Source organism: Lepisma saccharinum, chromosome 21, assembly GCF_977018435.1.
Source record: "Lepisma saccharinum chromosome 21, izLepSacc3.1, whole genome shotgun sequence".
NCBI classification, from domain to species: Eukaryota; Metazoa; Arthropoda; class Insecta; order Zygentoma; family Lepismatidae; genus Lepisma; species Lepisma saccharinum.
This window is the reverse complement of record NC_139249.1, coordinates 51,488,415-51,510,399: the sequence shown is the minus strand read 5'-3', so window position 1 is coordinate 51,510,399 and position 21,985 is coordinate 51,488,415. Positions and strand designations below refer to the sequence as shown.

The following is a 21,985-nucleotide window of genomic DNA, read 5'->3' as shown; positions in this document are numbered from 1 at the left end:
TATAAAATCGACAAAAACATCATCAAAATAGGTTTACCATTGTGCTTAAATTAATAAAAATAATAGGCCTCGTACAAAGTGTTATTTTGAAGGAATCTGATTATACTACTATGGGCCCTTTTCTCTATCAATACAATAATGCCCCTGTCCACAGAGCAGGGTCCATTGCATCGTGGTTAAGGACAATCAGGTGGATGTGCTTAGCTGGCCCCCTGAAAGCCCTTACTGGAACCCCATAGAACATCTTTGAGGTGACCTAGAGCCAGGAGCGGTTCTACCATTAGGTCACACGGTCATGTACCCCCTCCATCCATTATGTATATGTATTTAAAAAGAACTACAATTATAACAATTCATTGTTTGCAACGCTTGTATTTTATTTCCTTTGTCTCAAGCCGTCTTCATCGGAGCGAAGATGACTAGAGTGGGTTGGAGGAAACTTAACAACATAGCAATGGTCACATTCTGCCTGCAGACTTCCTGCCTCACTGCTTTAACATCATCCCTTCGTTCTGAGCTGCGGGAGAGGTCAGGGGGTTATGGGTGTTTTCATTGCAAATGATCGCTGAGACCCAACATGTGGGGCACTGTTTTTCAGTTTCTCGCTAGATGGTGACTGGGGCAATTTACCGTACCTTATCGAACAAAAGGAAGGGAAGGAGGGAACTTGGGAAGACATAGGTGGGAAGGTTGTGTGTTTTGAGAATTTTTTAAAAATTGATGTGATTTAGTGAGTTCTTTACTGAATTGTTACAGTGTGTGTGAAAATAAAGCGAAATGAACCAGGTGAGATAAAATGCAAAGTAAAATTCTAAATCACCAATACTGATTGTTGGCCAAAGGTTTATGCCCGTCATGGCCAGAGCTTTGCCTAAATCACAAGTTCAATGATAAAAATAAGCAGAACATACAACAGAAAATTTAATAAAAATATCTACGAAAAGTGTGAATGGATGTGTGGGTGTCCTGTACCTAATTCCCTTTTTGTTTTCTGTGCATTCAACTGAGAAGACACATGGACTAAAAGTGGGTAAAAAAACTTGAAACATTTTCCTGCAAAAAAAAAAAAAAAAAATTGTTCGTCAAAAAATCACTTCGACAATGAAATGAGGCTCGCTGTCTTGGGGAAAACTCATATCAGAGTGCATGCAACTTGATGATGCTTATGAAGTTTCTGTTCGAAGGCAAAACGAGCTCGTGACAAAAATTGATATATTTTGTCACGTATTATGGATACAATTAAATTTTGTGGGGATTTTGAATTGGCTTTGCGTGGTCATGATGAGATAAAGGCCTCATTAATTACACTGCGACTCTTGACAATGTTTTGGAAGACTATTTAGAAAGTGATTCAAGGATCTTGAAAGATGCATCAATGGTAATTCAAAATGAACTTTTAGATGCGATTTTGTCTATTTGTCTTTAAACTGTAGGCCGATTCCCAATTTGCCTATCTGTGCTTAAAGTGGACTTAAAACACCAACTCTACAACACCAGGGGTCCCTTGTTTGAATCCTGGCCTGAGCATGGGTGTTCTTTGTTGATATCTCTTCATCAATCTCATCTCATCACTCATCCTTATCTTTCCGATGAACCAAAAGTGGCAGAAAAGCTAAGTAAAATAAACCAAACGAATCAGGTACACTTCTGGGGAAAAATTCCTTCAACATTAACATGTTGCTCCCCCACACCTCTTTACTAAATACTGGCAAGTTAGATGTGGTCATCCTATATAGAAAAAAATGGAAAGCTGAAAAATAAATTTCATAGGATTGATGTACATTGTTACTATTGAGCTAGAATATGGGCTTTGAAAGTTTAAGGTTTAATGTTCAATTCAACCATTGTAGTTCAATTTCGAATTAATTATTGTGTTTGTCTCTCTTTATATCATAGGACAAGTCAGTTGTTGGCATCGGAAGTGGTTCTACAATTGTTTATGCAGTCGAGAGATTAGGTGAGCTTTTCATTTTTATAGAAAATGTAACTTGTTGAGAAGTACTAAAAGTGTATTTGAATGGCTTATTGCAGAAAGGGACCTGAGTCACATTTTTGAGGTATCGGAGTCACAACTTTTTCATCTCCTCTGTCTCTAGCAGCATACTGCAGGAAGGCGCATTTAGGGTTGCAAAATTAACTATTCATTATGCTAAAAATTTGAGCCAACAACAGCACATTTCTTTTTTACACTCTCAATATTATACGATTTTCTTGTTTTTCTCAGAATTGTGCAAAAGTGACTCAGGTCCCTTTCTGCAATAAGCCATTCATTTGTAGTCATGTTTGGGTCTTTTTAACATTGTAATATTTAGTGTGAAGAAACCCCAATGCCAACCCCTTTTTCACACAATGCATTTTTTTGCCTGCTAAGATGGTTTTTGTTTCTGGACCTACAACCAGTGTAATCCTCTGTGGGGTTACAGTTTCGTATTGTCCTTATGTATGCCAAGATCTCCTATACAGGTTCAGCTTTTATCAAATGTATGAAGGTTTCAATCATCAGATGTGTGTATTTGGTTTTAGTCTTGGTAAGTACTTCGTCTCCATGATGTGAATTTAAGAAGCTCTTCCTGGTTGTTTTAAATTGTGAAACCTATCATACATATTAACCTTGTAAAGTGATGGGTGCTAAATAATGTTAGTGCTGACACATTCATGCATGAATCAACATTAGGGTATCAGTGCAATGTACAGGGTGTTTCACTCACTCTCAGCCCCTAATTTTTGCTTATAAAAATGAAACTGTTGGTCTAATGTAATGAAATTTACTATGGACATACCTTGATGTATGAGAAGCATGGTGACATCACGAGTGTTGGATACGATCTTCAAAGAAGAAGGACACAATTTCTTGCATGCTGGCATTGGAAGTTTGGTAAGTGGTGCCATTCTGCTGAAAATAGCCATTACAAAGTTCCTCGTCTCGTCATCCAACTGATTTACAAACTCATGGAAGATTCCAATGTGGACTTCTGTATCCACTATTGTGTCGAAAAAGATTGTGCCAATAATGCAGCACCTTGATAAAGTGCACTACACTTCAATTTTTCATCATGAAGAGGTGTTTCGTGCACACTGTAAGGATTCTCAGTAGCCCAAAGCCTGGTACGTCACAACAGCAAGGCCAAGAACTCAGACTGAAAGCACACATCCGTACAATTGTCATTTAACGACAGAACCGCCAACACGGAAGTGCAGGCCTATGCACGGACTAGAGAGACTGTAGCGCCATCTCCAATGATGTCACCACCAGACCCTGTGCTCGAGTGGTAAGCACATCATTCTGCCAAGGGTCCCGGGTTCACATCCCGCTCGGGCTTGGTTTTTTGTGAATGTCCATTCATCAATTTCATTTCATCATTCATTCCCATCTTCGCAAATTAGCCACGAGGCACAAAACGCAAAGTAAAATAAACTAAATAAATCAATAGCAATGATGTCACCATGTTTCTTATACGCCAAGCAAATTTCATTACATTATGACCAATAGTTTGATTTTTATAAGTGAAAATCAGGGCCGAGAGCAAGTGAAACACCCTGTATTATTGTGTGGCAAATGTTGGGAGTATTAGTACCTGAGTGTCAACTCATGTTGAACCACTGCCACAGCGGTGCTCAAAATGGTAGTCTGCTGAAACAGCTCTTCCACACCACAAGTGAGCTTCAAGTATCTGGTTTGAAATAATGTGCTCAGAAATGAGCTAAATATGAAAATAGAATATAACATGACAGTAAATGCAACATACCAAATGTACTACTGATGGTTTTTGCACAGATTGCAATGTGTGTGTTTGTATAACAGGAAAAATGCTGTAAATCATGTATCTGTATTATAAATATCCTTGGTGTTTTACTGGCACAGAAAGAAGTTCGTCGTATTTATGAGGATGAATATAATTAAAAAAATATTACTTCACTTTTTAAATTTGTCACAATTTTGAGACACACACAATTTTTTTTCATCAAAACTTTAAACTGTTGCATTATAGGCCACAGTTATGGTCATCCACTCATTGTGAATATGTAAGTTGCTGAACTTCTTGATTGGATCAGAAGAGAACATCTCTCTTTTGTGCCAGGTCATAAGGTATTATACATATCCACACTGTACTGCAGTTTTGAATTGTTACATTTACTAACATTAGTAATCTCAAATAAGTTTAAGATTGACACATTTTTGAAAGTATTCAGTGTCTGTAGTTACATATCAATAAAGAAACACGTGGATAAATTGGCCAATTTTTCTTCAGGTGTGGTAGAATTGTCTATATTGTTAATACTGTTCAATCTTTTTTATAAAATTACAATGATGATAAAAATATTAAAGTAATGTGTGAAAGGACACAGGCAAAGAAAGGGGAACTAATTAACGGTTTTTGAAAAAGGGTCAAAATGCTGAAAAGGGCTCAATCTGCAACGTTCGCTGTTGTGGAAAATATTTTGATGCCAACAATGGGTTCAGAAAATAATGCTACAGTAACAAACAGGCCAAAGATTTTTCCAGACGATCTTAGAGTACCGTTATCAACTTTTAATGGAGAAACAAAAGGGATGTAAGTTTATGGCTTTTTAGGCGAACTGGATGCATTCAGGAATTTATTGCTCAAGAATTTTCATGGGTTGGATCACAAATGAGAATTAGAGTGATTCTTGGATTATTTCTTTCAGCTAAAGAACGAGTCCTTGGCAGTTGTTTATATTCGCAAGATAGACAATGTGTGTGAAACTGATAGCTGGAGGGAGTGATTTTACGGACTTCAGCAGTCTCCCATCACTCACAAAGCATCCCGAGACAGTTCCGCTGATGCTAGGCTAGTTTTCACATTAACTGTTCTGCTGTGGGGCTCAAATTATAGAATATGTAAATTAATGGAAGAATCCGAGCCTTGTTTATTGTAAATAAATGTATGAAGCCCATTACTGCAAGTTTCAGCAATTACCCTGCAACATTAATTCAATACGTTCTTGCCTGTGATTGATTCTTTGGTTCCGAGCAATATGGTGATGAATGGGATGCGAACCCAGGACTAACGAGCCTATTTAATTGTTTATTTAGTTTTTTCCTGCCAGAAACTACCCAGTAAGGGTGGTGTGTTGCGGAACAGAAAATTATTGAAGATTTGCTATGGACGTTTTCATCACATAACCTAATAACACCTTCTTTAGATCTTTTTTGTTTTATTTGTAAAAATAGTTAACTGTTAGAGAGATAGAAAAACACTTAGAAAAAAGACTTTAAAAATATATCTGAGATAAAACAATCCAACAACAATGCTTCATATTCTGACATTCAAAATGTATTTTCTTACTTTTTACATTTTTCTAAATCAACCAGTCTTTGAAAGTGACACATAAAATGTTCATCTGATTCTTAGCTTTGTGTTTTTTACCCATGTAAGAAATTGCTCATTTTCCTTTGCAGCCGAGAGGATGAAAAGTGAGCATTTGAGTGTGATTTGCATCCCAACTTCTTTCCAAGCTCGTCAACTCATTCTTCAGCATAAACTTCCTCTGGGAGATCTAGCAACAACCCCACAAGTAAGTAAATTAAGTGGATGTGCCATGTTGAGAGTTGCCATTTTTTTCTCCCTTAAAATATTTAGTATTGTTGCAGATATGAATTGCAATTTTCATGCTCAATGGTGTAATCTGACGTGACTTAATTTCAGCAAGTTATTACATCCACAATTGTTATTTTATTATACAGGGTGTCTGGCTTAGACCTTTAACATTACAAAACAGTATAACTTTAGTTATATTCAATTTCAAATGAAACTTATTGTTTGTATGGGACTGGCAACTGGGGCCATTTACAAGAATACTTCGAGTTGACATGACACGGAGTGGACGGTTCAGCAGAAACTGTTCTGCGTTCTTTCACTGGCAGAAAACAAATCTGTGAAGCTTGTTCAACATGCTTTTCGGCGTGAATTCAATCTTCAACATCACAACATTGTTCCTTCCTATCTATGTGAGTATTGTTAACTGGGATAAACAACTAAGAGAAACTGGATGTGTTGTGTTAGTGTGCGGGAAGTACGCAAAGCGGAGGGTATCAGAGGAAAACATTGAAGTGATTCGCATTGCATTCACAAGAAGTCTAAGTAAATCAATAAGACTTGCAAGTTTAGAGCTCAACATTTCTCAGTCTACTATCCATGACGTTGTGCACAAAAGGTTATGTCTACAAGATCCACTTACATCAACGAATGTATCCTGATGATATACCTGAAAGACAGGCGTTATCGGGCAAAATATTAACTGAAATTGACACCAACAATGCTTTTCTGGACAAGGTGTGCTTTTCTGATGAAGCTGCATTCCACACGTGTGGCAAAGTTAAGAAGCATAATTGCCGCATTTGGGAAGTGACAATGCTCATGAGTTTCGTGAAATTATGAGAGACTCTCCAAAATTTAATGTGTGTTGTGGGTTAATGAAAGAGAAGATAATAGGCCTGTTCTTCTTTGCTGAAGAAACTGTGAGAGGAATGAATTATGCCTCCAGAAACCATTTTCCAACAAGATGGAGCCCCGGCACATTTTGTTATCATTGTACAACAATTTCTTGATGAGCATTTTCCTAGAAGATGGATAGGAAGAGGATGTATATCACTTGCTTGGCCTCCGCGCTCACCGGATCTTTCCCCCCTAGACGTTTTTCTTTTGGGGGTTCATCAAGTACCAAGTCTACAGTATGCCTGTCGAGACCTTGGAAGATCTGCATAACAGAATTCATCAGGCGATTAACAGTGTGACCCCTCAAATGCTAGTGAATACCTGGACAGAATTAGAATATCGGTTCAACATCTGCCATGCCACAGGGGGGGAGGGGGGGCTCAAAGCAAAGTTGGTGAAGTGCTGGTGCTGGAACAAAAATATGCATGAGTTTTTCTATCAAAATGAAGATTTTGATAATAAAATTGTGTTTCTCTGCAAAATTATGCTCTTTTGTAATATATATGTGTGTGTGTGTGTGTGTGTGTGTGTGTTAATAACTTACATTTTGCGAGAATCTAGGTAACTCCTGCCATGTTTCGGGATGCAACTGCTACTTTCCTCAGGCTGCTCACGTTTAGGTTATGTATAAATCATAACCACGTCAAACTCTCTTGTACCTATGGAGTTTTTAATATATATATAATATATATTAAATTTGTGAGTAATTCGCACAACTTTCATGAACTCTTTTGTAATGTTAAAAGTCTAGGCTGGATGCCCTGTATATATTTGAACAGTCTCCTCTCCTGCAAAAACCAGTTACATCAGCATGCTTTGCCTAAGGTTATTCGGGAGATGATGCACATGCACTGTGGCATTGCATTAATTGTCAGGAAGAACCCGAGTTATATATGTATATACAATTCTATTTACATTGTTTTGTGGTTAGGATTATGTTCCTTCAGGACATCCTGTGAAATTTTATATTATATATTAATTTAATGCAAGATATAATATATAAAATATATCATTGTTAGTGCATGAAGCCTGGTTTTTATATTCCCCTTCAGGTGTGTCCTGTATTGGCAAAGGAAACAAATATAGCAGGCAACTCTATGATGCGTACTCCATTGTAACAACATGGGTTTATATTTACAGAATGTTCGAAAATTTACATTTTTGCATTATGAATAATTTTCATTAGGGATGGCCCAATATGACTTTTTTTCCAATACCAATGTTCTACTGATACAATATAAAATTGCCAATGTTCCGTGCAGGACATTAATAGTTCATTAACCTCATTAATTAATGTATGCAATGCGTTTTACCTTTGAAATAATAATTTATTTTAAACATTCACTTTACAAAACTAGGTGTATGGATTATACATTCATGTTCATGAGACTAACAAAATGGCAGAATTTTGCACTTATATTGATAGAATATCATTTAATCTGTCCCATGTGTGATTTTCATACTGTGAGTGATGTACTTGAGGTTTTCAGGTAATCAGGATCTCCATTTACAATCGTATTGACCAGTCAGATTATAATTGTAGTCCTTCAGTGTTTGTGTCCTGTACTTATGATGTGAATGAATGATTTTAATGAACCATTGTTAATTTACATGAATGTCAAAATTTATGCCATTCATTCAGTAGAAGATATTTCCTTCTTTTATACTGTGCTTTATACTTAGTGCCAAGGTCCATTGAAAAATAAAACACATTGTTTACTATGTAGATGAAAAACCAGGTCTCTGGCCTACCATGCCATTGCTCTGCAACTGAGCTACCGAGCCTGCCTGGCTTCGCCTGATTTTTCCTTGGTGCTGTTTTGCCTGTGTGGTACACTGGAAATCTTACGAAACGCCCTGCCTTACGGATATGCAACCCGGAATTTTATACCATCTACTTTCGCCTGGTACAGTAATTTCCCGAGGGGTGCAATGTGTCCTACCCTATAACCGTAGTGTTTCCAACCTTGTATTGGTTGGTTGGTTGCTTTTTTGTTGTTGTTGTTTTAAGTCCACAATGCACAGTATCGCTAATCAGGACTGGATCTACAGTTTAAAGTGGGATCCAAACCACTTTGTGCCTCCACTGGGTATCAAAACCGGGTCCCCTTGATTAAAAGGTGACGATGCTACCACTACGCCATCCAATTCTGTATTGCTTGGTAGAACACGAAACCTCCACATAAACTTCTTCAATCGTGAGTTGTATTTTGTTTACAGACTCACATTACAGGCCACTCTTATCCTGTATTGCATGTTTTCTGGAGCATTTATTTCTCCTTCTCCTGAGAAAATTCTATTATTATTTTGCATCTTATTTTTCGCTACTTCTCTACCATTTATTGGCTAATCGCAACAATGAGGATGAATAGATTAAATTGATCAACGGAAAATGGGGGCTAGATTGATATTATTATTATTACCATTATTATTACCTTTCTTTATTATGATTCACATTTATGGTACTTTTGGCTAATAGCAACAATGAGGATTAGTGTATGATAAAATTCATGAAGGGACACTCATAAACAATCATACCCAGGCCGGAAGTCGAACCCGAGAATTTTGGAAGCGAGATCAAAAGCCGACGACTTACCACGCTCGGGCACAGCAACGGCCAATTACTATTAGTGATATTGTCTCAAGTAGTGTATTTTACCACCATATTCGTTCATAGAATCATGAAACGGATGAAAATTAAAATGTTAAAATACCTGCCTACGTTTGTTTTAGCTTGCAATATGAACCCCTACTGCATGAAGCCAAATTGTGGGAATACTAAACAGAACCAAGTTAACATATCTTGACTGTGGAAAGTGTTCATACAAAATCGAGAAAAGATCTATTTAACAGTTGCCTGCCTGCTTTTGCATTATTTGTTGTATGGGAAACATTGTCTGAAATGTGTGTAGTTCCAGACAAAAAAGAACACAAAGATCGAATTGAGAGGCAACACTGTCACTGTTCTGCACTACATCGAGGCAACACATCTCTTCGAGTGGGCGGGGCACCGTGGGTGTCAGCGATTGCTGTTGCTTCTGCAAAAAGAACACTGACAGACAACTGAATGACGCTCTGCTTAGAATCTAGTCAACCGAGAAAGGATTTGTTGAAGGAAATTGAAATATAAACAACAGAATTTGGTGTAAGCGTAGTGCCTTCCTATAACTGTTACTCACAATAACAGCTGACCAATTTTTACATGTGGAATTCCCTAATGAAAGGGGCAACAGACTGCACTCCACACCTTTAGCTTGGTAAAACTAGTAAATTATCTCATTATATGCGTTCAGTTATGCTGAAATTCATGGTTAATATATTACTTACAAACATAAATAATATCATGGGGTCAATCAGAGGCGAGATATGGGGCAGAATTCAATATTATGCTTTACTTTCCTGAAGATATTGTAGCAATATAATCATCCCGCTCGATTTTCGTATTCTGAATTGAACTCGCACTATTTTTTCCAGAAGTTAAGTCCCACCTCCCCACTCCCACCTTAAAAATTATTGGGTGAGAGCTCACAAACTATACTAAAACAGAACTACAGACAATACTTTACGACTCAGTGACGTGAGCTAGAACATAGTTAAAAATCACTGGTGTAAATTCAATATAATGATGATAAAATGAAGGTAGGAAAATGGATGTGCTAGAAAATTTTACACACACACAATATAGATAGTTAGTTCTGTGTAGAAGACATTTCTTCACATTTTTCCCACCTTGGCTTCCTTGAATTCACGAAACTAACCCTCTATAATCATGAAGTCCCAGATTCGGTTCCTGGTGGAGACACAAGTGCCTAGTGGTTCGGATCCCACTTTAAACTGTAGGCCCCACCTCAGGTAGCCTTTCTGAGTATGAAATGGAATTAAAACAAAATTGAAACACGGTAACCCATCACAACACACATGCAGAGGGCATTGAACTTTATGACTGACAACTATTATATACAATGAACTTTCAGCGAAGCTGGAATAAGGTCTATTTGACATGCCAAATAGTGTGAATTTTCAGTCTCGTGGTGCCATCTATACGAAGTGTATGCGAGTTATCTAAAAAAATCAAATGTGAGGGTGAGTCGAGCTGTTTCCTTCAATAAGACTCTTCACTTCAATATTTTCCTCTATGGCTGTCGATTTTGAATGGGCATCTAAGAGTGGTTGGTTAGCGCACCGGATTTGGTGCAAAATCACGGACTGTCATAGTTCCAATCACACTACAGACATAGCAAAATTTGTTCACCTGAAGATGAGAGAATAGGTGCTCTCTTGAAATGTATAGATAGAATATATGAGGCATTGCGGATACGAAGGGCAAACTCAAAATGTGTTTCACGTTGTGAGGTACAGGGCAAACTCTGATGGTATGACCTATTTGTTTTGTTAGCCTGTGTCTCTCAACTTGAAACATATAATGTTCGTTTGTTGAGTTCGCCCTTCATATCCGCAACGCCTCATATATAGTCAGTCAAAAAGAATAGCAATGGGTAATGTCCACTTAAGTTGAAACTCTGTTCGAACCAGTGTTCATTCACAGAGCAGAAAGGTTATTTTGACAAACTCCTGTTTCCCTGCTGGCTTCTTTGGGGAAGGAGGCTTCGTAAAGTTATCGTTTCTTGCCCAAGCAGTAGGCCTAATTGGTTGATTGACCACGAGTCCCTTCGTAGGTAAACGTGACAACAGAGGTTCACTGCCATAAAGGTGGTTCCCGTGCGGGCTGAAAGAGGAGCGGAAATTTAAAGAACCATAATATTTTCCTATCAATCTAAGGTCTAATATGTAATAGTTGGATATCCCCACCCCCTAATATTATTTATTACCCGTAACAATTCCCTTGATAGGGCCTCCCCGATGGCGCAGTGGTAGCATCGTTGCCTTGTAGTCAAGGGGTCCCGGGTTCGATACCCGGTGGAGGCACATGGCACAGTGGTTCGGATCCCACTTTAAACCGTAGGTCCAGTCCCGATTAGCCTTACTGTGCATAAAGTGGACTTAAAACACCAACTCAAAAAAAAAAATCCCTTGATAATCTACAAATTACTATTTGTATAACAGAAATGACTAATTAATAACATAATTCAACGTGTGCCCTGTTTACTCAGTCAAATTTCCATCACAGCCTGCACCATAATGCCCCTCCCACTGGGCAATCCTCACTTAGAACGTGAGAGGTGTAATGTAACTAATAGTTAAATATTAGGAATGGTTGCATGTGTGCTGTTCATTTGAATTTCATGTGAATCAAATCTGTCAATAATGTGAATATTAATTAATATTATAGAATGTAATATAATGGTGCAGATGTGTGAAAAAGTAACCATAAAAACCAAGGTATCAATAAGAAAGAATTTGAAAGATAAGTTGCATATGGAGATATGTGTAATTAGTTTTGTCCAGGGATGTAGCAAAGGGCATCGGTTAAACCATACAGGGTTTCAATACTGTGTCCACCAGCCGTTGGATTCAAGCACTGCATCTAATATAGCGAGTAGTATTTTTCTCCTTATGGCAACTACCACTGCTCCATCGGGGAGGCCCTAGTCCTCTGACAGACATAATTCGTTCGGAATAATTGAAATGTCCTATATCAAAACAATTGGGCAATATTATTTTCAATGTGGATATTCTTCGGTAAATATGTTTCTAACTACAGTGTATCTAAATAGTGGGGACGTGGAGGTGATAGAGATAGAGACAGAGTTGGGAGAGAGAGAGAGAGGGGGGGGGAACACACACCATTTTCTGTTAAGTGCGAGCCTTTGGGATTTCTTTTTCCTAGCGCATCATAAACACAATATACAAAATACACCCCAAACCTTCAATGGCGAAATTGTGAGTCAATCACTCAACTGGAATAAAAAGTATAGATTTTGATCTAGTGGACCAGAAGATAGATATTGCGCTACCACGTGCCAGTACACAAAAATTCCACTTTACCCACGAGAATTGTCATGCATGAGTGAAATGTAGTTTATGTTAGTTGTGAGAGTTGCTTCAATCCCATTGCCTGCAAAGAATAATGATAGTACTGAAAGCATAAAATATGGAAATGTGCATGTTTGGCAAGCTATGGGAAAGTAAATCCTTGTGTTTTCTTTTCGAATGTTACTCATTTTATGTCAACTTTCTGCATATAGCCAATAGCGGCAGAGGATGAATGATGCTTCAGGGAAATTGATGAAAATTGATGAAACAACGAAAAAGAAAACCTCACAATTATCAGAGGCTAGGGCTCAAGAACCCTGGCTACGCAGCATGTTATGATATTTAAGTATATCACGGATTTCTGCTAAATCCTTTCCTAGATATTTATAACGGATGAATCCCCGCCCCTGCTATGAGAAAAAGAAAGACTATGGGATGTGAAACATTAACAATATAATTGCAATGCTTTATGTCGATCTTGGCTGTATTTCAAATGTAGTAAGAGATCAGCGATAAGTTTGATTTTTTTTGTTTACCAAAGTATAAGTATATTTGAGCTCAAGGGCTACCTATATTTCATCATTTATAGAAGGTTAACTTCGCTGTTATGCCAGCAGCAGGCACAAGTATATCAATTTCTATTTGTTTTTTTTTTACTTCACTCTTCTACCTCTTGAGTTAATCGCGATAATACGAATGAATTATTTATTTATAAAATGGTGACGGAACAAACTCAATGATACATCCATGCCTGGCCAGAGTTCGAATCTGGAACATATGGCCTCGCTTCGCTAAAAAGGCTGGCAGAAATGTATCGGAAAAGTATAGGAGCACCAAGAACCGGTTTCACCCAGCACAGATGATGAAATCATTTACAGTGACTTGCTGTGGCAGTGTTGCTCGCCATTTTCCCCTCTCTCGCAGATAGCATTCTCAGCACCCCACCTGCTGATGCAAGAGTATGGTCAAATGGTGCACCTACTTTTCGTTTCAAGCATATTCCACCTGGAAGGTTTCTGGCACACCTCCGCCCCCCTTCCCACCATGGTTAATAAATTAGACCCTTGCACTTTCAAAACCCTTATCGCAAGAAAAAGCTGGCATCAATTTTACACCACCATACACGGGAAACATTTCCTAACAAATTTTCTTGATTTGGACTAGGGGCAAATTATATAATTAAAAATAGTCACAGGAATTATACACAAGAGAATTAAATTACCGAAAATATGGAAAAGCGCGATACCGAAATCTGTAAGGAGTGCGAAGGGAAAATAAAAAATAATAATAATAATAAAAAAAGTATAAATATATTCTTATAACCAAATTAAGAGAGAAAGTTATCACAGCAAATAATATTAAGCTCGAACAATGCAAATTAAAAAAACGTGAAAAGAACTAATACGAAATGAAATATACGACAAGCGGAAGTAGGCTAAGGAAGCAACTGCTATTTTATAAATGTTGATAGAAAACATAATCAAAGAAGACCTGGTTCGATTCGCGATGGGAGCTCATATTTCATGTTCGAATCCCACTCTACACAGTATGTCTACATGGATTTACACTTAAATCAAACTTCGTGGAACTTTTTCCAAAACAGATGTTGCCAAAAATTTAAGAACAAAAATAATATCTCTGAAGAAAAATGCCGTAAGCATTATTGCAAAATGAAAAAAAATATATGTAATGGGTGCAAATAGGATACAGTGGGGAAAAAGACAAGCGTAACAGTCATAGGCACACTGAATGGGGAGGGGGTGGTTATGGGGGTCAGACTCCTCTCTTTGGACTTACCTATGGTAGCAGAAAAAACAAAACTAATCACAACTTCCAACTCATCTTACTTTTGCCTTTCAAGGGTTGTTCCGAGCACACGTAAATGTTTAGGAAAATTTCTGAGTTCAATTTATACACAGATACATTAATGGAAACTGAACTTATGGTCTAGACTGGTGGACCACCATTGGAAATTGTATCCCAGGACCGCTTCATTACAAGGCGACTTTACGCTATCCGAAGGAGCTTTTTTTTCTGAAATATACAACAGAATTAGTCATAATGATAATTTTTCATATGCAGATCTCTCTCATGAGAGGTGCCAAGTATCCAAGTGATAACGAAATCCGTGATACCTCCTTTCTTCACATATTTGTTCGGAAGTGGTAAAATAATAATAAAAAACTCAAACGTAAATGTTAATAACACTTATTATTATTACCAGACATATTCTCAAAATAAACTCGTCATCCGTTGCAATCAAATCAAGAGGAAAGTAAGATCCCTATCTGCTCGTGTGAATCTGTGGTTAGATTCAAAAGTTGGAAACACTACGCTTCTTGCAAGCTGCTCTTCCAGGCGAAACTAGATGATATAAAATTCCTGGTTGCATATCCGTAAGGGAGGTTTTTTTTAGATTTCCAGTGTACTTGCAGAGACTATTCCACACAGGTAAAACAGCGCCAGTAAAAAATCGGGCGAAGCCAGGCCGGCTCAGTAGCTCAGTGGTAGAGCAATGGCACAGTAGGCCTGAGTCCTGGTCGAGCCTGCATTTATTGCTGAAAAATCTACGTAGTACAACTTGTGTGCCTAATTTAATGACATTGTTTACTGTTCATAACTTTGCAGTTCATTAGAAACCGAACTATGAGCCAGAGAAAAGCTATACAAGATATTGAAGAAAATAATATTGTAGGATTGACATATTTCTTACTTCCTCTAGTCATATTTTGTGTTCGTACCATAAGTGAGAGGAAAATGTATTTAGGTCAATACATGACGACACTTGCTAGATTTTGCTTCATTTCAATTCAATCCCTACAAATTTAAAATCCAAATTATTGATGATATTTTTCAAGCTAAGAAGTTTGTGAGAAGAGCTGAAATGTTGCCAGCAGTAAAGAAATAATTTGTGATGTTAAAAAATATGTATTATTGAAGTGACCGTTTCCTTCCCTTTCAGCTGGATTGTGCAATAGATGGTGCTGACGAAACAGATGCCAATTTGACTATCATTAAAGGTGGTGGTGGTTGCCTTACACAAGAAAAGATTGTGGCATCATGTGCCAGAGAATTCATTGTGATAGGAGATTACATGTAAGTAATTGTTAGTGTTACCATAAGTTTGTAAATAACATCTCACTTTATATTTCCATTTTACTATATTCTGCTGCATCTGATATGTTCAGATACCATTCAGTGGGTTGAATCCCATTTCAAAAACCTGTAGGATCAGTTCAGATTAACCTACCTATGTTTAAAATAATTTCAATATTTCTAAAACAAAGTTTGATATTTTTGTATCCATACATACCTAAGCAAATGTTGTGAGAAATTGTGATAATTATATGTGATACTGATAAATTCAATAACACCAATGTGCTGTAATAGTTTCGAAAATAGATTGCCATCTAACTGGCTGTAAAAATGTAGTGTTTTCACTTCATTGTGAAATAATTGTTTTGGATTATCTTATGTAACAGATATTACTATTCATTGTACTGTTAGCTCTTGAGAAAGATACAAGTTTAATGTACCATATATTTCTGAATGCAAAACGAGATTTTTTGCAGCAGAAGTATGGGGTCATCTTGCTTTCGCGGCATATGATGTGGAGTTTTTCTTGTCTTTACTGAACAGAATCATGAGCTTCCATTAAGCTCTAACTCTCTGTGGACCATTCCAGTGAGGAGGACTAAGTGGGATCTGTATCTGACTAAGAGATGTCTGTATCTAATTTTATTTTTTGTGTACCGATAATTTTATTGTCTCCTTCAGTTACTTGTAGTAAGGTAACCAATTGTAAGTTTTGAAAATAGTTTTCCTGTAATCCCTTGTTAGAAAATGAGGAGTCATCTTTGATTCAGAGTCATCTTGCATTTAGAGATATACAGTATTATGAGGTTGTGCAAATATAGTTTTTCCATTACAAATACAGTTGTTAATAATATTTTGAATGTGTCTAGCTACACGGTCAACCTGAAAAAGTCTTAATTGTACTAAACTAACTTATCTTGATATTGGTAGCTCTTCAGTCCTGGTTGAGCCTGCATAGCAAATCTCAGCAAATCTCGTCAGTGTGCCAGATTATAAAGTTTGGTATTATCTGTGTTAAAATAATATTTATTTTGTGGTTACATTTTAACACCTCTGAATCTGCACACATTGAAAACACTCTTGTGCATTTTAAAATGCAGTTAACAATTACATTTCAAATATTTGTATGTTGCACTTGCATTTACCTTGTAATACATTATTTTGATTTTAGTTTCTTTAATGTCTTTGTAGGAAAGACTCAGTTGTTTTAGGTGAGAAGTGCAAGAAGGGAATCCCAGTGGAAGTGATTCCAATGGCTTACGTTCCTATTAGAAGCAAAATAGAATCTCTCTTTGGAGGAGAAGCTGAACTGAGGATGGGAAAAATGAAAGCTGTGAGTGTTTATTTTTAATGTGAATTTTCTTTTATTATGTTTCTCCCATTTGGATAATTTGTGACTGAAGTAGTAGTGTATAGGGATGGACGATATCGGAAATTTGATATATCGTCAAGAAAATATCATCACAGACTATATGATACTTTTTTCCATATCGTAATATTGGCGATATATTGTCTCCACGATATATATCACCAAATATCGTGACAATATATCACTGACAGGATATACAGGGTGTTTCTAAAGTTGGTTTCTAACACATAGGAGGTGATTCTACACATGAAAATAAACAGAAGTTCATGTGATGAAATGCCGAAAACGGCACCCATTTGGATTTATTGAAGTGGGAAAAGGTGCGAAAATTATGTTTACAAGGAAATAGTGGCACAACGGCCAACCATTTGACCACTTTGAAGGTCGTTGCATAAAGAAATACAGCATCCTGTATTCAAAAAAGCACATGGCAGATGTGTGTAGTTGATGCGCAAGGGATTACCCAAAGGAAGTGAATGGGTTTGTTGAAGTCATGGCAGGTTAGATACCTGGTGGAGGCACATAGTGGTTCGGATCCCACTTTAAACTATAGGTCCAGTCCCAATTAGCCTTAATGTGCATAAAGTGGATTTAAAACCAACTCAATCAATCAATGTTGAAGTCATGGGGTAGGGAATGATTTTATGGAGTGATTAGCATGGGCAACCTGGGCGATGTATTTATGTATTTGGTCGCGATGTTGTGTTGTCGATATTTGTACATACCCACATGCAGAAAGGCTGAAGCATGACCTTGACTTTGGCGTTTCTCGCTAGGGGCGCTAACACACTAGTTTTCTTCCAGCAGGAAAGCACCAGTTGCTGCCATTCATGCTTCATGTACTGTGATATCAGCATCACAGTGCATCAGGGTACCATCACATGTTTGCGGTTGAATACATACGAGTGGAAAGACTTGAACTTGGTAAAAGAATTGGACAAACCTCGCAATAGGCACTGCTAGGTGTTATCGATGAGGACAGCCCATCGTGTACAGTGCACTAGTGTTCGTCATCTACGGGTCGGCAGATATCCAGCAATAGGGATGACTGCATACACCACAGAGGAGCTGGCAGACATGCATCTCATTTATGGCAAGACAGGAAGTAATAGCTATGCAGCATGGCGTTTGTATGGTGAACATTTTCCAAATAGGAGGCTGCCATCGGACAACTTCTTTGAAAGAGTGTATACTCGACTTCGGGAAACAGGATCAGTGCTACCACGCCGTCGAGAAATTGAAGCCCACGAAGTGTGCTCACAGATCAATTTGTGGATGTGGTGTCCTGACAACAGTATGCACGCTATAGCAAGTGCCCATAATACCTCCCATGTTAATGTGTGACACGTCCTGTCCAAAGAGAGGATGTACCCTTTCAAACTAAAAAAGGTACAAGACCTTTTAACTCAGGACTTTGGCCCACGTGTGGTGTTTTGCCAATGGTTTTTGCATCAGATGGAAACTATCCTGAATTTTGCGAACAGGGTGTTGTGGACCGATTAAACAATGTTCACCGAAACGAGCGTGTTCAATAGCAAAAACAGTCACGTTTGGGATTTAGCAAATCCACATGCAATTCTTGTGGCACACAATCGATGTATTGGTAGGGATGGGCCTGTGTCATGGCCAACAAGATCGTCGGACATCACTCCCATGGACTTCTTTCTATGGGGAGAGATGAAACGCCTCGTATACGAAACACCTGTCATGTTAGCCGAGGATCTTGTTGCATGCATTAATGTCACCGCAGGGACGATAGCAGACACCGCAGGGTTGTTTCCTCGCACTAGACAATCGCTGATTCGGCGTTGTCATCTTTGTGTGGAAGTTAATTTTCACACTTTTTCCCACTTCAATAAATCCAAATTGGTGCCAATTTCGGCATTTCGTCACATTAACTTGTGTTTATTTTCAAGTGTAGAATCACCTCCTACGTTGGAAACGATCTTTAGAAACACCCTGTATATCACCAAATATTGTTTGATTTGATTTGATTTGATGTTTTAAGTCCACTTTATGCGCAGTAAGGCTAATCGGGACTGGACCTACAGTTTAAAGTGGGATCCGAACCACTTGTGCCTCCACCGGGTATCGAACCTGGGACCCCTTGATTACAAGGCAACGACGCTAACCAAATATTGTTATGATATGTATTGCCAACACAATATATATTGCCAAATATCATGATATATCGCCAACATGATGATATATATGAAGAAAATATTATCGTGATGATATATCGCCAACACGATATATATCGCCAAGATATTGTGACAATATATCATCTAGTTGATATCCCCTGAAAAATATTTTTTCAATATTGCAATATATCATTTGGACAATATATCGCTCAACACTAGTAGTGTATTCAGTTTTATTGAACTGTGTATTTCAGAATAAGTTACTTTAATATCATGGTACTTTGCTTGAAAAAATGTACATACATAGGGTGGTCGGGGGTAAAGGTCCGGGGAGGGCAAAGATCCGCAGGGCTATTTTGCGAAGGCTTTGAATTGAACTGGCACCACTGTTGTTCAGATTACGAGGTATAGTCAAGGAGACAGGACATACGAAGTGTGGTGTTCCTAGAACAAAAACCTTTACAGCGATGAGGTAAGTTACGTTTTTGTATAGTTTGATGTAATTTGGAATAAACAAACCACTTCTCTGACACTGGCGTGGTTATAGGTTCATGTATTACTATGTTTGTGTGTTTATGTATAAAGCTTTATTAATCATTTAATGGAGGAAGTCCATCAAGCTATGCTGTTATTTGGCGGGAATTGGCAGCATTTTTTAAAATGGCGATATGGGGTAAAAATCTGCTGAGAGAGTGGGGCAAACGTCCGCTGCGGACCTTTACCCCATTCGTATAATTTTTCAAATCGTATATTCAATTCCCCATAAAAATTTTCTCTACCTTACATTGTTAATATCTATATAAATTATCTATATAAATAATTATGGTCGTAAAAACATATTTTTCTTTGTAAGTAGAGTTTGTGTGGTAACAATGCGTATCTAAAACAGAAACTGTGCTATTTGCTTTCTACATGGTTTCTATCATTTAGGTCTACTTGTTTTGTTTAACTGCTGATAGTTTAACAACCTGGTAAGATTATTGTTGGGATTATACTGTATTAGCAATGTCTAAAAGAAGGCTAACAATTCAAGGCTATAGATCGACCGACTAAATTATTGCCAAGTTTTGTCTTGTGGTTGGGGTTTCATGTTGAATTGCTAAATATTTTTTTGTCTTTAAAAATTCTTTCTGTATTAATTTATAATTGCATAGCTATCTATTAAACTTCATGAACTTCTTTAGGTACCGGTATTGTTGAAAATTTTTCTCTTTGTAGCTTTGTCAAATCATGCGAAAGTGGAAGCAAAATTAGACATTTTGTGTTGATAGCTTCTGAATTAATTATAACACTAAAATAGAGCTTAGCGTATTTCTCAAACAACATCGCAAAATTTTGATTCAACAGGAAAAATTCAATCGTGGGAATATACTCAATTATTGTCAAATGTACATAATATATCTGATAAAGAATACTTTCTAATGCTAGAAGTCCTCATACAATCCTAATATTCTCATTGCAGGAACTACAAAAGAAAGAAAGCAGAAGTGAGACCACTGACCGATGCTCTTTTTCAACAAGCACAACAAATGAAAGCAGATGGCATGTCTGTAAGAGAAATCGGTAGAGTTCTTGGGTTCGATAAATCAACAGTTCGTAAAAGATTGAAAGCTGGCAACGGAGTTGGGTCGCTAGGACGTTTCAAACGTGTGTTCACGCCCGAGCAAGAAAAGGAAATAGTGACACATCTTAAAGACTTGGATGCCCGTTTCTATGGACTTACATTGAAGGCTCTACGCTTCCTTGCCTATGAATATGCAGAAAGAAATGGAATCACGCATTCCTTTTCAAAGGAATCGAAGTTAGCTGGCAGAGACTGGACAAGGGAGTTTATGAAGAGGAATCATCTCTCTCTTGAGAACTCCGAGAAAGACAAGTGTTACTAGAACAATGGGATTCAACAGGCAACAATTGACCCAATATTTTCAAAATTTGAAGCAGATTCTGGAGAAATACCACTTTCCGCCAAACCGCATCTACAACATGGACGAAAGTGGCTTCCAAACCGTCCCAAATAAATTACCTAAACATGTTGCTCCAAAAGATAAACGAGAAGTGTCAAAAAATGTGTCAGCTGACAGAGGAAAAGCAATTACAGTTGCTTGTGCGATGAGTGCTACAGGACATCACGTCCCACCATTTTTCATATTTTCACGAAAAAGAAACAATCTGCTTCTTCTGAAAGATGGGCCAATCGGTTCTGCAATGGCTGTGACAGATTCTGGTTATATGAATGTGGAAATATTTTTAGTTTATCTAGACCATTTTAGAAAACACACACTAACCCCTCTGCAGAAGTCCCAGTTTTGCTTATTTTGGATAATCACATATCACATGTTTCCCTCCAGGCTATTACTTCGGCTAAGAAACACAACATACACATGGTTAGTATTCCTCCTCATAGCAGCCACCGAACCCAAACCTTGGATCGTGCTTTCTTTAGGCCATTGAAAGCTTATTATGATGATTTATGCGACAATTGGATCACATCGAATCCTGGTGAGCTATTAACTGAGTACCATGTAGCAGGTATATTTAGTCGAGCATTCGAGAAAACAGCCACAGTAGAAAAAGTCAAAAGCCACTCAAGGATTTCGAGTGACTGGAATTCATCCATTGGATATCAATACTTTTACTGATGAAGATTTTTTACCAGCCTCAGTAACAGAACAAGAACATGAAATTGATACTGTTGATCTTGAAGATCCTGACCTGTGTGGAAGAATTTGCTTTGAAGATAGTCTGCCTGAAAACTCTCAGTCTGCTCTTGTAGAAACAAGGAATGATGAGTCCAGCAACGTGGCTGCTCTGGGAAAACCTACTCCTGTCCCTTCCTCTTCCGTTGATAGGACAAGCAACAGAGCTGCTTTACAAAATCTTGCACATGGGACTTCTAGTTCTCGTCAATCATCAGTGTCTCCCCATGATATTATTCCACTCCCGAAATTAAATCTTAGAAGAAAATGTACCGGAAGAGGCCTAAAATC

General features: G+C 37.7%; 1 protein-coding gene across 1 annotated transcript in view; it reads left to right on the top strand.

Moving 5' to 3' along the window:
- Window positions 1–777: 777 nt before the first annotated feature.
- Window positions 778–21,985, top strand: part of LOC146004188 (ribose-5-phosphate isomerase-like) — a 59,422-nt gene continuing 38,214 nt past the window's right edge. The window contains 5 exon segments of the mRNA XM_083142857.1: window positions 778–786; window positions 1,897–1,957; window positions 5,423–5,538; window positions 15,355–15,488; window positions 16,680–16,821. Coding sequence (XP_082998983.1) covers window positions 778–786; window positions 1,897–1,957; window positions 5,423–5,538; window positions 15,355–15,488; window positions 16,680–16,821 — 462 coding nt within the window.